General features: G+C 38.7%; 2 protein-coding genes across 2 annotated transcripts; one reads left to right on the top strand and one right to left on the bottom strand.

Moving 5' to 3' along the window:
* Positions 1–7,780: 7,780 nt before the first annotated feature.
* MELLADRAFT_89447 (uncharacterized protein) lies at positions 7,781–9,174 on the top strand (the record flags this gene model as incomplete). The annotated part of the gene is made up of 3 exons (XM_007412427.1): positions 7,781–7,952; positions 8,056–8,566; positions 8,664–9,174. 3 exons carry the CDS (start codon positions 7,781–7,783, stop codon positions 9,172–9,174), a joined length of 1,194 nt encoding a protein of 397 aa, XP_007412489.1.
* Positions 9,175–9,263: 89 nt separating this feature from the next.
* On the bottom strand, positions 9,264–12,172 carry MELLADRAFT_117108 (uncharacterized protein; the record flags this gene model as incomplete). The annotated part of the gene is made up of 4 exons (XM_007412308.1): positions 9,264–9,772; positions 9,864–10,032; positions 10,122–10,995; positions 11,090–12,172. 4 exons carry the CDS (start codon positions 12,170–12,172, stop codon positions 9,739–9,741), a joined length of 2,160 nt encoding a protein of 719 aa, XP_007412370.1.
* Positions 12,173–12,769: the final 597 nt, after the last annotated feature.

The raw sequence follows: 12,769 nt of genomic DNA, 5'->3' as shown, positions 1-12,769 counted from the left end.
TTCTTCGCATTGCAAGAAGAAGTTGTAGTTATCAATCTGTGGTGATGACAGGATGTATACACCTTTGAACCCCCAAGGTATGAGTTGAACATTTTTTATCTCACATAACAGACATGACTGCAGTACTTTATTGCTTGATGGGCCACAAAATAATGTTCCCAGCCTATTGTTGTCTTGGGAACCCTTTGCCCTTTCACTACTGCAAGTTGTTGCTTGCACAGTACAAAGCTCAATCTCATTTGGGGTGGGTGATTTGATTCCCCCAATGGCCATGATAATTTATTGGTGCACATGATTCAACTGAACTCACTCATAAAGGTAAGTAGTGGTACAATCAAAGAATATGTGAATGTGGATTGAAGGTTTTTGTACCATACAGTTTGAACAATGTGTTTCTAGGAAATCATTGGATATGCAGTCAGTGCCGTCTCCATGTGGTGGTCCAGAAAGCTTTTGTTGAGAAAACCAACAGAGGTGTACACTTCACAAGTGCCATGAATGGATTCTTCTACATTGGCTTGATTTGTGGATCCTGAACTTTAAAAGACACACACACATGGGTTGAGGCCTCTAGATCAATTTTCTATTATTTGATGTATTAAGTTCCAAAGCTAGGCCTTCCATGATGGACTGGGGCTAAGGCTCTGGAGGTCTTGCCTACCTTTAGGAAATCACCACCTCCACTACTTTTGTCCACTCATTGGACTTGCCATCAATCATTTCCTTCTCTCTATACCCTTTTCACTTTTATGCACTAGTGCTCCATTTAACAACCCACAGATCCTATATCTTAGCTACACTCTGGACCAAAGCCTTTTTACCTTGCACAATCCGCCTTCTCACCACACACTCTAGTCAGTATTTGTAAATTGGCATTCCTTGTGGTCTTGGAAAGCCATGCCATCTGCTGAGCTCCTTTGCATTGTGCTCAATAAATTATCATGAATTCTAGAATCAGCAAACCCTTATTAGTATGCGCTTAAAAGTTTGGAGAGGATGGTGCACCCCAAGATCCATCAGACCATTCTTGGCTTTTTGATTGTTTTGCATCAGTTCATGCTACCATCATCATCTCTTGTATAACAGTGATCAAAATCTCCATAAAGGCTGGTAAGGAAGGACAAAAATAGAAGCTGTGGATTTATCACAAGAGATATGAAAAAGAATATGAAAAGCTGTATGATCTTCCAAAAAACTCCACAGGAGTTCAGTAATCCTAATTTGAAGTGTGTGTCTCATGTACATAGGTACCAAACTTATCTTTGCTTTTGTTTCCTTCAGTTGCAATCACTCAGTTCCTCTCTATTTCATGTTTCATTGCTTCCATCTTCTTGGACCATCATAGTTATTGCTCACCAGTGTTTCAAAGGTCTTGTTATTTATTTGTTTGGTAATCTGAAGCTGAGTCACAAATTTTTCTACTATAGTACTGGACTTCTGATAAACATTCAATTTGAATTTGGCATATGCAGGTACAAATCTTGTTGTCTTCTGGGTTATATTGGTATTTATCTCACAGCCTGGACTGCCTGCCTGACCTGGTATGTTTTAGCTTTGTGGTGATGGACAAATCTTCAGGGAAAAGACTGTTGTTTCACTTGATAATTTTATGCTTTGATTTCAATTTGAAATCACAAGGCCAAGGTGGAAGAACACAAGCATTACATCAATATCTTTTGCCTAAAGTTCTTGAATCAGTGGTGTTCATCATCCAGCTAGTAATCAATATCTATTTAGTTGTGATCTGCGTGCAACTCAGTACAGAGATCCAAGCCTTTAATATAGCATATGATACTCTGTGCAAAGACATTTTAGTGGCCTCAAAGTCTTGAATAAGCACAAGTCAAGACAGCAGGACAGAACATCTGACTGTTGTGCTTTTCAATCTGCAAGGTATGGGCCACACAGTGGATAAGTTAGAGCACAGTTGCAGAAATGCAGCCAGTGGGTGGATCTTTTGTGTCCTTTTATTATTACTTGTACATTATAATTTTGTAGCCAAAGTGATTAGTCTCACAAAGACTATCAACATATGACCTTATTGTGTTACATTCTCACATATGGTTCTCACATTCCCAGTGCTATGTCATTGCAGTCTTGGCACTCCTTCATTTACTCAGACAATGTATTGTTGCATCTTCAACCTGTACTTCCTCCATACAAATACCTATGTGGCCAAAAATGTGATTCAATCTCAAGCTAGTGAGCTCAAAATGAAAAACTGATTTAGTAAGTATCACATTCACTGTTGTTCAGGCGCCTCTCAGTCAAATATATCACCCAATTATTTGACAGTGATCAATTACTGATATCTTGTCCCTCACTCATTGAAGATTGCATGGTTTGCCATTGTTCATTCATGTTTTTGGCTATTTTGTATGACCTTGGTGTTGCTATTGTATTGCACAGTACTAGCTCCCACTTCACCAAGTAATCCCACTTCCAGACTCTTTTCCCCCCTCATTTCAATATTGCTGATGACTTTACTATCTTCTAGTCCAACATGACAATCTAACTCTCTACTCATTTTGCTTGTTAGTGCCAATCTCACCGGCAATGTTATTCCAAGCTGTCAGTCACACTCTCAATAGTGTCCTTCATAGTGACCTACACCACAAGGACAGTTGGATGTCCACTGGGTGTCCGATTTCTCTTGGTGGGGGACGGACGTCCTCGGGAAGCACACCAAGAAAAGTCCGTTGGACTCCGAAGCTCAGACGCCTGAGCAGAGCCCATCGGGCTGCCCAGAGCGCGCAAATCGACATCCATCTGACATCCTGCAAGGTTTGTCGTGAGGGCACATGCAGCGCTGGTTCGCAGATGATTCTCTACCGCTGTCTCCTGGGCATCTAGGCTGCCGAGCACTGGTGCAGCTTTGGATCAATTTTATATATCACAACCTATGATACCTTACAGGCTGTTCTAGAGGGATCTACAAGCTGTTTTCTCAAACTGGGATGACTGATTGAGACCATGAAGATGCTTCTTTCAAATTCATTTTACTGATATGACACTCCACAAAAAGCATGATTTAAAACTGCTTGGAATGCATATTCAAAAACAACTAAAACAATAATGAAACTGATAAAATGATAACATGAAACCCTAATAAATCAATCAGACCCAAACTTGACAATGACCATGACTTTGGCTACAAACTTCAGCCGACTGCAGAGGTAGGAGGTAAGACATCGCAACTACCTTGAATTAATTGCCATGAGAAACCAGAGAGACCGGCCTATCAATTCAATGAAACAGAATGAATCAGTATAACATGTTTGTAGAGAGGTGAGAAGGAAAGCAAGAGGAAAGGGAAAAAGATTGAATTGGAGATACGATTTGATATGGTATTTCTTATGATCCTCTTTTCTTGTGTTGATATAGTTGTAAAATTGAAGGAACAAAATTCATTACGATCCCTGTCATTCAAAACCTATCGGCTCTTTGATTGACCTCAGCCAATGAGGTTTTGTCCAAAAAGATGAATTCAATGTAGTAGGCCTATCCCAAACAAACAAAAACAAAGGATAAGTATGATGGGGAACTAGAGATATGTAGGAAAGAAGAAGATTATAAACCAGATGAGCATATCATTAGGTGCTTTCAAACTAGGAAAAAGTCGAAATGTTCACAATAAAAAATGTGAACTGTGTAATTATTTCGCAACTGTGTAATTACAATACATCTGATACATCGCTGTAGTGCAATCACAAAGTTCAACTTTGTATTTGGAGGGGCCCTCCCAGGGCCTCTCTCCTCCTCCCTCGTAGGGCTTCACAATTTTGAAGGAGCAAAAAAGCATGTAATGAAAAACTATGATTGCACTACAGTCTTGTATCACATGTATTGTAATTACGCAGTTGACAATTTTTCTGGTGAACATTTTGACTTTTTCCTAGTTTGAAAGCACCTATTAGACTTGTTCAAATATAAAAAAGAAATTTGAAGTCCAAGATTTGAAGCAAAGAATTTGGAAGTATGTTATTACATACAGCCCGTAGAGACGGGTGTATGAGATTAAGAAGCGACAGCAAGCGAGCCAATTTCTATTTGACTTGAAATTTTTAGGGGGTCTCTCAAAGTTGGATTTGAAGTTTTGGAGTTAAAAGATTTGGACTCTCTTGCTAGTGACATCGCTCATTTCAGCCTGTCCCACATTAATACAGCCTAATACAGCATGAGAGTAGCGCGAGGGAGGTGGTAGATATACTGTGACATGCTTGGATAGGAAAGATACGGTTTAAAAAGGTTCAAATCCCAAACTTCAAATCCAACTTTGAGAGACCCCCCAAAAATTTCAAGTCGAATAGAAATTGGCTCGCTTCGTACATCTCATACCCTTCATGTACAGACTGTAGCAATAACATAGTTCCAAATTGTTTGCTTCAAATTATGGACTTCAAATTTCTTTTTTATATTTGAACAAGTCTATTGAAGAGATACATTGAATAAGGTCTACCAATCGCTAGAGTTGAAACAACAGGATTCAAGCTCGTCTTCATAGCTTTAAAGCAGCTAGTAAATCAAAGGTTTTTCAAGTCGGGAGACTATTGTACAGGTTTGATTGGTTGAAGTGTGGAATGGAAAATAGGAAGATCGTGGTACTTACATTTACGTGATACTCTAAGTGCCAATTTGAGGTTATTGAACCTAGAACCGTTTATGTAGATATTGGCTCAGATGGCCAAGAGCAGAATATACCTACAAGAAGAACAGGTTTGAGTGTTTTACTACAGCGCAATCGCTGCGGCTGCACGGCCTAGATATCTCAAAAGTTGGAGAATGATGTTTGAAGCAAAAAGAGGGAAATGAGATGGAGAGAATGGAGGAAGGAAATGAAAAAGGAACAAGATGGAAAAGGCGGAAGAAGATGAAATCAAAGTAAAGCAATCGAGACGCTTTGGTTTACAAAACCAGTCAAAGCGTCAATCATTGATCACATGACGATCTGGATCATTCGATGATGTCATCATGCAAAACTTTCAAATCAAATTTTTGGTCAAACCATCCTTGCCTCATTAATCAAGTGTTGTAAGGATCGAGGAGAGCAAAAAAAAACAAAGATGTTAAATTGCTTGAAAGAAGCTCTCCCATTTGAGCCTGGTAGGTTGGTGACTGAAGAGAACATGATTCTAGAAATGAAATAAGCTATCCACAACACTCGAATTCCATGAGTTGAGAAAATCACATGTTCAATGAGATGTCTTGGAAAGTTGAGTAAAGTAGTTGAGACCAGTGAAAATTCAACCTATCTTGCCAATGGCCAGGCTAACGGACCAATCTCTTCAGAAAAATGGTGAAAACGTATGATTTCATGGTTAAGGGATTGTAACACGAGCTGAGGATCAGAGGAAGGATGGCATGGAGAGGACACAAGGGAGTTGAGGTTGGTGAAAGGGACACTGATCTCCACTCGACAGCTGCCATGACTTTTCCGTGACACATGTCATGAAAAAGTCACCTCCTCGGGACCACGACCTCAGCTCGAGATGTTGGATTTTTCCAACATTTCTGAGAACGACTGCACATCACATGTCACCATTCTGCAAGCCGAGCGGCCGAAGCGGTTTGCAATTTTGGCGCGTTGCTTTTTTGTCCTTGTGACTCTTTACTGATGTACCGCCACTGACGGTAACGCACGAGGAGGTTTATTTAGAGGCTATGCATCTATTAAAAAAAACGCTTTACAGTCAATTTGAAGGGCTTTTACAGCCCTTTTTTATATTTTACATCTTGTTCGGGGTCTGTAAATTTTAAGTAAAATTTTAAGGTCGTGAACCACCTTTAGAGGTGGTTCACGGTTTGGCAATCTCGTAATCGGCCTTAAATTTTAAATTCTGTCCCTGAATTTCCAAAAGACAGGGACAATTGACCCGAAAAAAAGAATTACTTCCATTCTTTCTTTTTTTTGTTCCTGGATTCTGACGACTTTTGGTCAAGAAAGGACCTCGTTTTCTCGTATTTTTTTTTCTCGATGGCTTCCTCTTTCATTAACAAAAATTCTGTACAAAAACACAAGAAAACAAAAAAGAAAACAAAGCCAAAAAAAGAACGGTTGGGACTGTGTTCCTGAATTTACAAAGCTGTAAAACGTAAGTTTACAGCATTCGCTGCTTTGCAATCAAGCTTTTTAAGGATTGAGCAACCTTAAAAAGACTGATCGCGACTCGGCGACCACGTGGCTCGCGGTTCTCTTCTTGAACCGCCCTAATATAGCTTCACCAACTTTGCTCGCAAGACTCCAGCAAACTGGCAGGGAATGTGTGCCAAGTCGCTCGCACGCCCCTTCTTCAGCGTGAGAGGTTATAACAAACAAGGTGAAAAGAATGTGATCCGCAGAGAGCAATATCTCAGAGTCATTTTATAGAATCACACTGGTTCGGAGTCAGACTCGGCGACTGACCAAAGCGGTGAGCAATTTTGGGGCATCACTTCTCCCCTCTGCCGGCTTTACCGCCACAGAGCAACCTATAAGAGCCGAACTTTGATCGCACATTCTTATTCCTTTCCTCATCAAGTCATCTACTACCTCTCTACTTCAGCTACACAACTAAAAAATCAAGACTAGTTTTCAAAATTGTTACGCGACCTAAACCTTTTCCATATTTCAAACACTTTTGCCCGTTCAAACTCTGAAAGAATACCTCATCCCTGCACTTCATCATCATCATCTTACTGTTTTTACCTTTGTCCACTCGTATAATGAGATCATCTATTTTTCTTGTCATATTTTCTTTCTTTTTCTCGGCCATCGAAGTGCTTTCTCAAAGGTTTGCCTGTGTAAGGATCTTTAATCCTCAAGATCCGCAATGGTATGGCTTCTGCTCGAATGAAAGTAGCACTAAATCTGGAGTTCTCGAACAGGGTAAGTGTTTTGATAAACACCCTTTTTAATACCATATTCCCTTATCAATATCTCCATTTATTGTTGTTTTTGATATTCTTTTCAGCTGTGTCATCGGGTTTCGGCGGTAATGACGAATCCAAAGTGTATTTTAAATGTAATGCTCCAAGAAACTTTGTTTACTGTTGTAGTGGAATGGTTAATGTGAGTTTTTCCATTGATGATTCGACTTTTATGATCAAGTTAATAAGGAACATAAAAGTATCAAAAATTGACCAACTTATTGATTACATCATTTATTTACTTCAAAGTTACCAACGGTCCGTGGATGTATTCCATCAAACAAAATCAATTGAATGAGCAAAAGAAGAAGAACAAGTGTAATATGAATTAAAGAAGATGAAACTTTATCATATGTTTCATTGATTGTCAGCAATTTTTCTTGTGTCTGATTTTTCTTTTGTATTGTAAAGTATGCCTTGTGTCATTGATGAAGCAAGAAGTGAAGCAAAGCATGGACCATCGCAAATTGAAGACAAGAAATGTGAGAAGATTAAACACTTGATGTCTTCATGATAGAATTCCACATCAGTTTTGACTGGCAAAGATGTTTAGCTTCCAATACTCTAAAATCATCTCCATAGTATTAGGACCACGGTCTTCAGTCTGAATGCATGAGTTGAGAATCTCATATTCACATTATGCAGAGGCTCAGAGTCAAACGCTTTGATAAATTATGTATCATTCAAAAATGTATTTTTTAAGATTGTCCCATCAAAACTATCAACCCGGGTTAGGGTTAAGATCACATGACCTGAAAGTTGAAGTTTTAGAATTTGGAATTGCAAAAAGTTCAAACCAAACCACCACTTTCCAAGCTTGACATTTTCATAAAAACATCAAACCAACTATTTACAAGAACTATTGAAGAAAAAAATGAAAGATACAAGATCGAATGAAAACCAATTAAAAAGAAAATCAAATGAATCATCAATAAAGAAAAGTTCAGAAAATTTAAAAAGGAATAAAACCTCCTCATCCAAATCTAAGGTTCAAGCTTCTTTAAAAGGTGATACGATCCCATTAGGAAAGTTTTTAGCAAGTAATGGTATGTGAATTATTCATTCGTTTTTCAATTTGAATCATCACCATCTATATTCGAATTTCTTCAACTGAATTCGAATGTTTTTGCTTTTTTTCTCTTTGAACAGATAAATCAACTCGTGATCGAGCTGTAGCTGCTTTACGTACCTTCATCTCTAACTCAGACCAAACCCCCAACGATTTATTTTCGATCATAGAATTCGATAATGAAGATTGGAATTCACATACTTCAATAGATGACGCACGTTTAGACAACTTATCGATGTCTAAACTATACAAAGGATTATTTTATTGTTATTGGATGTCAGACAAACCCTTAATCCAACAACAATTAGCCAATGAATTATCCGATCTATGTTTGGTTTATAGACCCAACCCATTAGGATCTTCTACAGCTTTTAATCAGATTCAAACTACTAAAGGTGCCTTACGGTTCTGGAAAGCGTTTTGGGTGGCTATTAGAGCTGAATGGCATGGAATCGATCGGCATAGGATCGATAAGTATCTTTTGCTTTGTAGAAGGTTTCTGGGAGTTGGGTTAAGATTACTTCAACGGGTTCATTGGAATCAAAAAGCAATCGAAGAATGGAGCGAAATCCTACAAGAAACCGTTCTCAAGTTCGTATTCTCTTCCTATATCTTATTCTCGATTCAAATTTCGTATTCTTTCGGTTCGAATATCTCACTGATCTTGGAATTCGTTTGGTTTCTTTAGTGTTTCGGATCCTACCAATCCAATGTCATTAGCATACCATTTCTGTGATATATTCTTAGAAGAACTCAACAAAACCCTTCAACCAATCTCCTCATCCAACGAATCTGAATCTGAATCCGAAATCGAAACCGAAAGCTTAAGAGCTCCAATCAACTCATTACTTTCACCATTCTTATACGCTTTATCAAACTCAAGACCAGGAATTGCTATTTTTCAAAAAATCATTGAAACCATTTTAATTCCATTATTTGAAAACTTTGAAGCACATCTTACAACTGATGAACGATTTATTCCATCAAGTTCAACTATCATCATCTTTGATTCATTTTCAACCCAATTATGTCTTTCGAATCAATCTTCAATCAATGATCTTAAATTAATCAGATCTCAAGTATTGAAAAGTATCTTCCAAACTGGTGCTCAGAAAGATTGTTTAGAAGTTAATCGAAAGAAATTATATGCATTCTGGGCTTCGAAAGGTGGTACAAATGAAGATGAAGATGAAGATTAATTTCTGTTTTCTTTTTGTCAAATTTTAGATAGACCAAATGCAATTTGGTTTTAGATGCATCTTGATCAGTTGATGAAATTTAAATGTTTGGAATCATGACGCTTTGATATCATTTATCAGACTTTAACTTGATTGTCAGACCTAAGAGCACAGTGATTACAAAGTCCAAAGATCACGAATGAGAAAATAAACAAAATCTATTTACATATATTACAAATACTCAAAGTGAAAGTTGAAATGTCGAGGTTTGCCATGAGTCTATATAAGACTTGGAAAAATCAAGCTATCACGAGGATGAGAACTTTGAATTAAAACTGAACTGAGATAATAACGATTCTGATGAAAAAGAGACTTCTCTATGTTGACTAATTGCCTGATTTATACCTTGTTGATTTTCTCTCTGCATACACACAATTTGTTAGAAAATACAACACCAAATAAGAACCTATATACACTTGTCTGCCTTGCCAAACTAAGTGTGAATATTTACTAAATATTCAAATCATGAAAGAATGATCCCCTTGATTAACTTGAAATAAACTGAATCTTAATCTTGGAATAAATTTATTTACTTTGTGATTGACCTTCACTTATATGCCTAATCATTGAAAAGTTTAACAAAAAAAATCAAGATTAGCCATTGAACTTGGATGTTTAGATAGATTGGATCGGATTGGATAATTTCTCACCCAAGTACAACTTTATCGATCGCATCTAACATAGGTTTGAATATAGGGTTAAAAACTTCCCTCATAATCACACCCGTTTCACTCGTAAAACCTTTCACGTAGTCTTCATCTTTATGATTTCTCAATCCATGTACAAGTAAATTAAAAAGCATCTTTTCAATGCTTATATCTGTGTGAAAAAAAACTCATCAGATGATCAGAAAGAAAATCATTTGATATTTTGATGAGTCCACAAAACCCAAACAGAATTTCATTTACCTGTATTACTTGGATCTGTATCTGCTGTGCATAGACCTAATGCAACAAATGTTGCTTTACGTTGAGATTCAGGAGAAGTGAGGAAGGTCAAGTCTTCCTCTAATGTGATTAGTCGATCAAGTGGTGCGAAGAGTTTAGTTGCCATTGGAATCGAAAGAAGTTGAGAAGTGTCTGGAGGATTGGAAAGATTCCTGAGAGAGTGTTGTTCAGGTCTTGAACTCGAAGTATGAGGACTCTCAACAGGTATCGAACTGGTTCGATGGGTCAGGAATGATAACCTTTGTTTTAAGTCGAGATCATTGTTGAGAGTCGATTTCGGTTGGTTTTGTTGTTCACGTGAAGGTGAAGGTGAAGGTAATGAGGGAATTTGTCCTGCCATAGCAGTGTGATCTTTAGGTTGAGCACTCTGTAGTGAGAAAGACGTTTGAAATTCTTGTAATCGTTTCTCAACATATCCTTTCAGCTCCTCACGTATCAAATCGGCTGGTCGGTTGAGCACAGAAATCTCGGATTCTAGATAGTTCATGAGGTCCGACTGAATCGAGACTTTCAGATCTTCTTCGTAGCTCGCCGTCATGATGTTCGCGATCTCTTCCTCGATCAACGGTCGGAAGTGTTCAACATCATCAAGGTTAGAATCCTGTTTACACGATGAGTGCCGATCACCTCTTTCAGAAGCGAGTTTTGATGATCCTCTCCTTTTGAGTGGCGGTGCATCATAGTCTAAAACGCCAGCGGGGATTGCTGGCTCTTCGTCATCATTAAGCATTGTACTGTGGGACCTGGACTTTGGAGCAGCTGATTGTAAACGTGTACTTTGGGTCGAGTGACTAGGTGTCAAGGAACGTTTAGCATTGCCAGAAGTGGGTATCTGCTATTTAAGATAGACATTTGATGTAAGACGTTATTCAGTAATTGCACGATATGCTCTCGAACTCGTCACAGATAATAAGGAAGGATGAACTTACGCTGCTTCCCTGTAAAGGTTCAGGCTGCTCTGTCTTGATTTTGACTACTTTACTTTCTAAGGAGTGATGAAGTGCTTTTAAATCTGTATATGCGGTATATGAATTTGCGAGTTTGGCGTGACAAAGTGAAGTTTCTGCTACCAATTGTGCAATCTTTCCCCCAAATTCATTTCGCATCTGTGCCATTTGCTCTTTGAGATGGGATCCTTCAAGTTTCGCTAATCGATCTTGAATTAGTCCCATACTACTATCCCAATGCTTCTCCAAACGTCGAACCTGGTCGGATTTCAAGTCGGATTCTTCAAGCTTTGCTACTCGACCTTGAATCAGTCCCAACCTATTGTCAAAGTGATCTTTCAAACGTTTAGCAACGTGGGAAATCAGATCAGGTCCTTCAAGTTTCGTTACTCGATCTTGAATCAGTCCCAGTCGACTCGTCAATTGCTTCTCCCAACGTTGGACATCATCGGATAGAGTTTTTGTCACTTGATTCTGTACAGCTCGAGATTCAGATACGATCTTCTTTTCCAGTCCTTGTCCCAATTCTTTCAACTTGATTTCAAATTTATCTTGACTTGATTCGAAAGCTTGTTTGAATTGAAATGCTAGAGCTTGTATACTGTCTCTCATTGACCTCGGATCACAACTTTCAAGTTGAACAAGTCGCTCATCCACATGAGCATGGAGACTTTTGAATTCTTTGATCGCGTATTCTTGAACTTGGCCCAACATTTTTTGGGTTGCAAATTCCGAATGTGGCGCGTTGAGTTGATATGATCCTTGGAGTACTTTGACAGTTTCTTGAAGACTTTCAACAACTTGTAATAACCGAGAAATATCCGGGGTTTTTTTGTCCGTATCGACCGCAGACATAGCGGACGGATCTGGACCAGAAGAATTGCGTGAAATGATTTGTTGATCAGACTTGAGTGCCTTCTGATCATCAACCTGCAGTGAATCCGGACGAGAGGATGAGGCCAAAGCGGTCGAGTTAATTGATGTTGAAGGCTCTGGTGAATCGATTGATTCCGAGTCATAATCTGGTAGAACTTTCCTTCGTTTACGAGGTTGAGGTAATGACATTGTCTAGGTAAAGAAGACAAAAGATGAAGAAAGGTAAATAGATAAACATCTTCCTAATCAAATCAGAGAGAGGTTTACATTTCTAAATGCACTTGCTTCTTGTTTCTCAGCCTTCGTGCTCGAATTCAGCCGATGGTGAGGTGAATGGCTTGTCGATGAGATTCGGGGTGAAGATAGGTCGACGAAGGTAAAGAAGTAAAATCAAATGAAGAACGCTTAAAAGCTCAAAACTCACTCGGCTCATGGCTCATGGCTCATTGCCAATGCCAATTGCAGCAAAGGGCCAAAAACCCGCAGCTAGAGGATGGGTCGGGCAGTGAAGCATCGGAGCTTCGGGTATGTACTCACAGCAAACAAACGCTCAACAGAGGGAGGACCACTTCCCTTTTGTTTTACTTTGCCTTTGATGTCCTCTTCCAGTGGATATCGATTGTAGATATCCGGAACTGTTGTTTCCCTTCATCTCATTTCTCGTCTTAATCTTCACTGATTCGTATCAACAGGAATGATGAAACATTAATCTCAGCATTTGTTATGATCTGTGAAACCTCTATCAAGCCTATCACTGTCTGCGAAGACGCATGACATTTGAGTGAA

Source organism: Melampsora larici-populina, assembly GCF_000204055.1.
Source record: "Melampsora larici-populina 98AG31 unplaced genomic scaffold MELLAscaffold_30, whole genome shotgun sequence".
In the NCBI taxonomy this organism is placed as follows: Eukaryota; Fungi; Basidiomycota; class Pucciniomycetes; order Pucciniales; family Melampsoraceae; genus Melampsora; species Melampsora laricis-populina.
The sequence above is the reverse complement of the archived record's forward strand: the minus strand, read 5'-3'. Positions and strand labels throughout refer to the sequence as shown.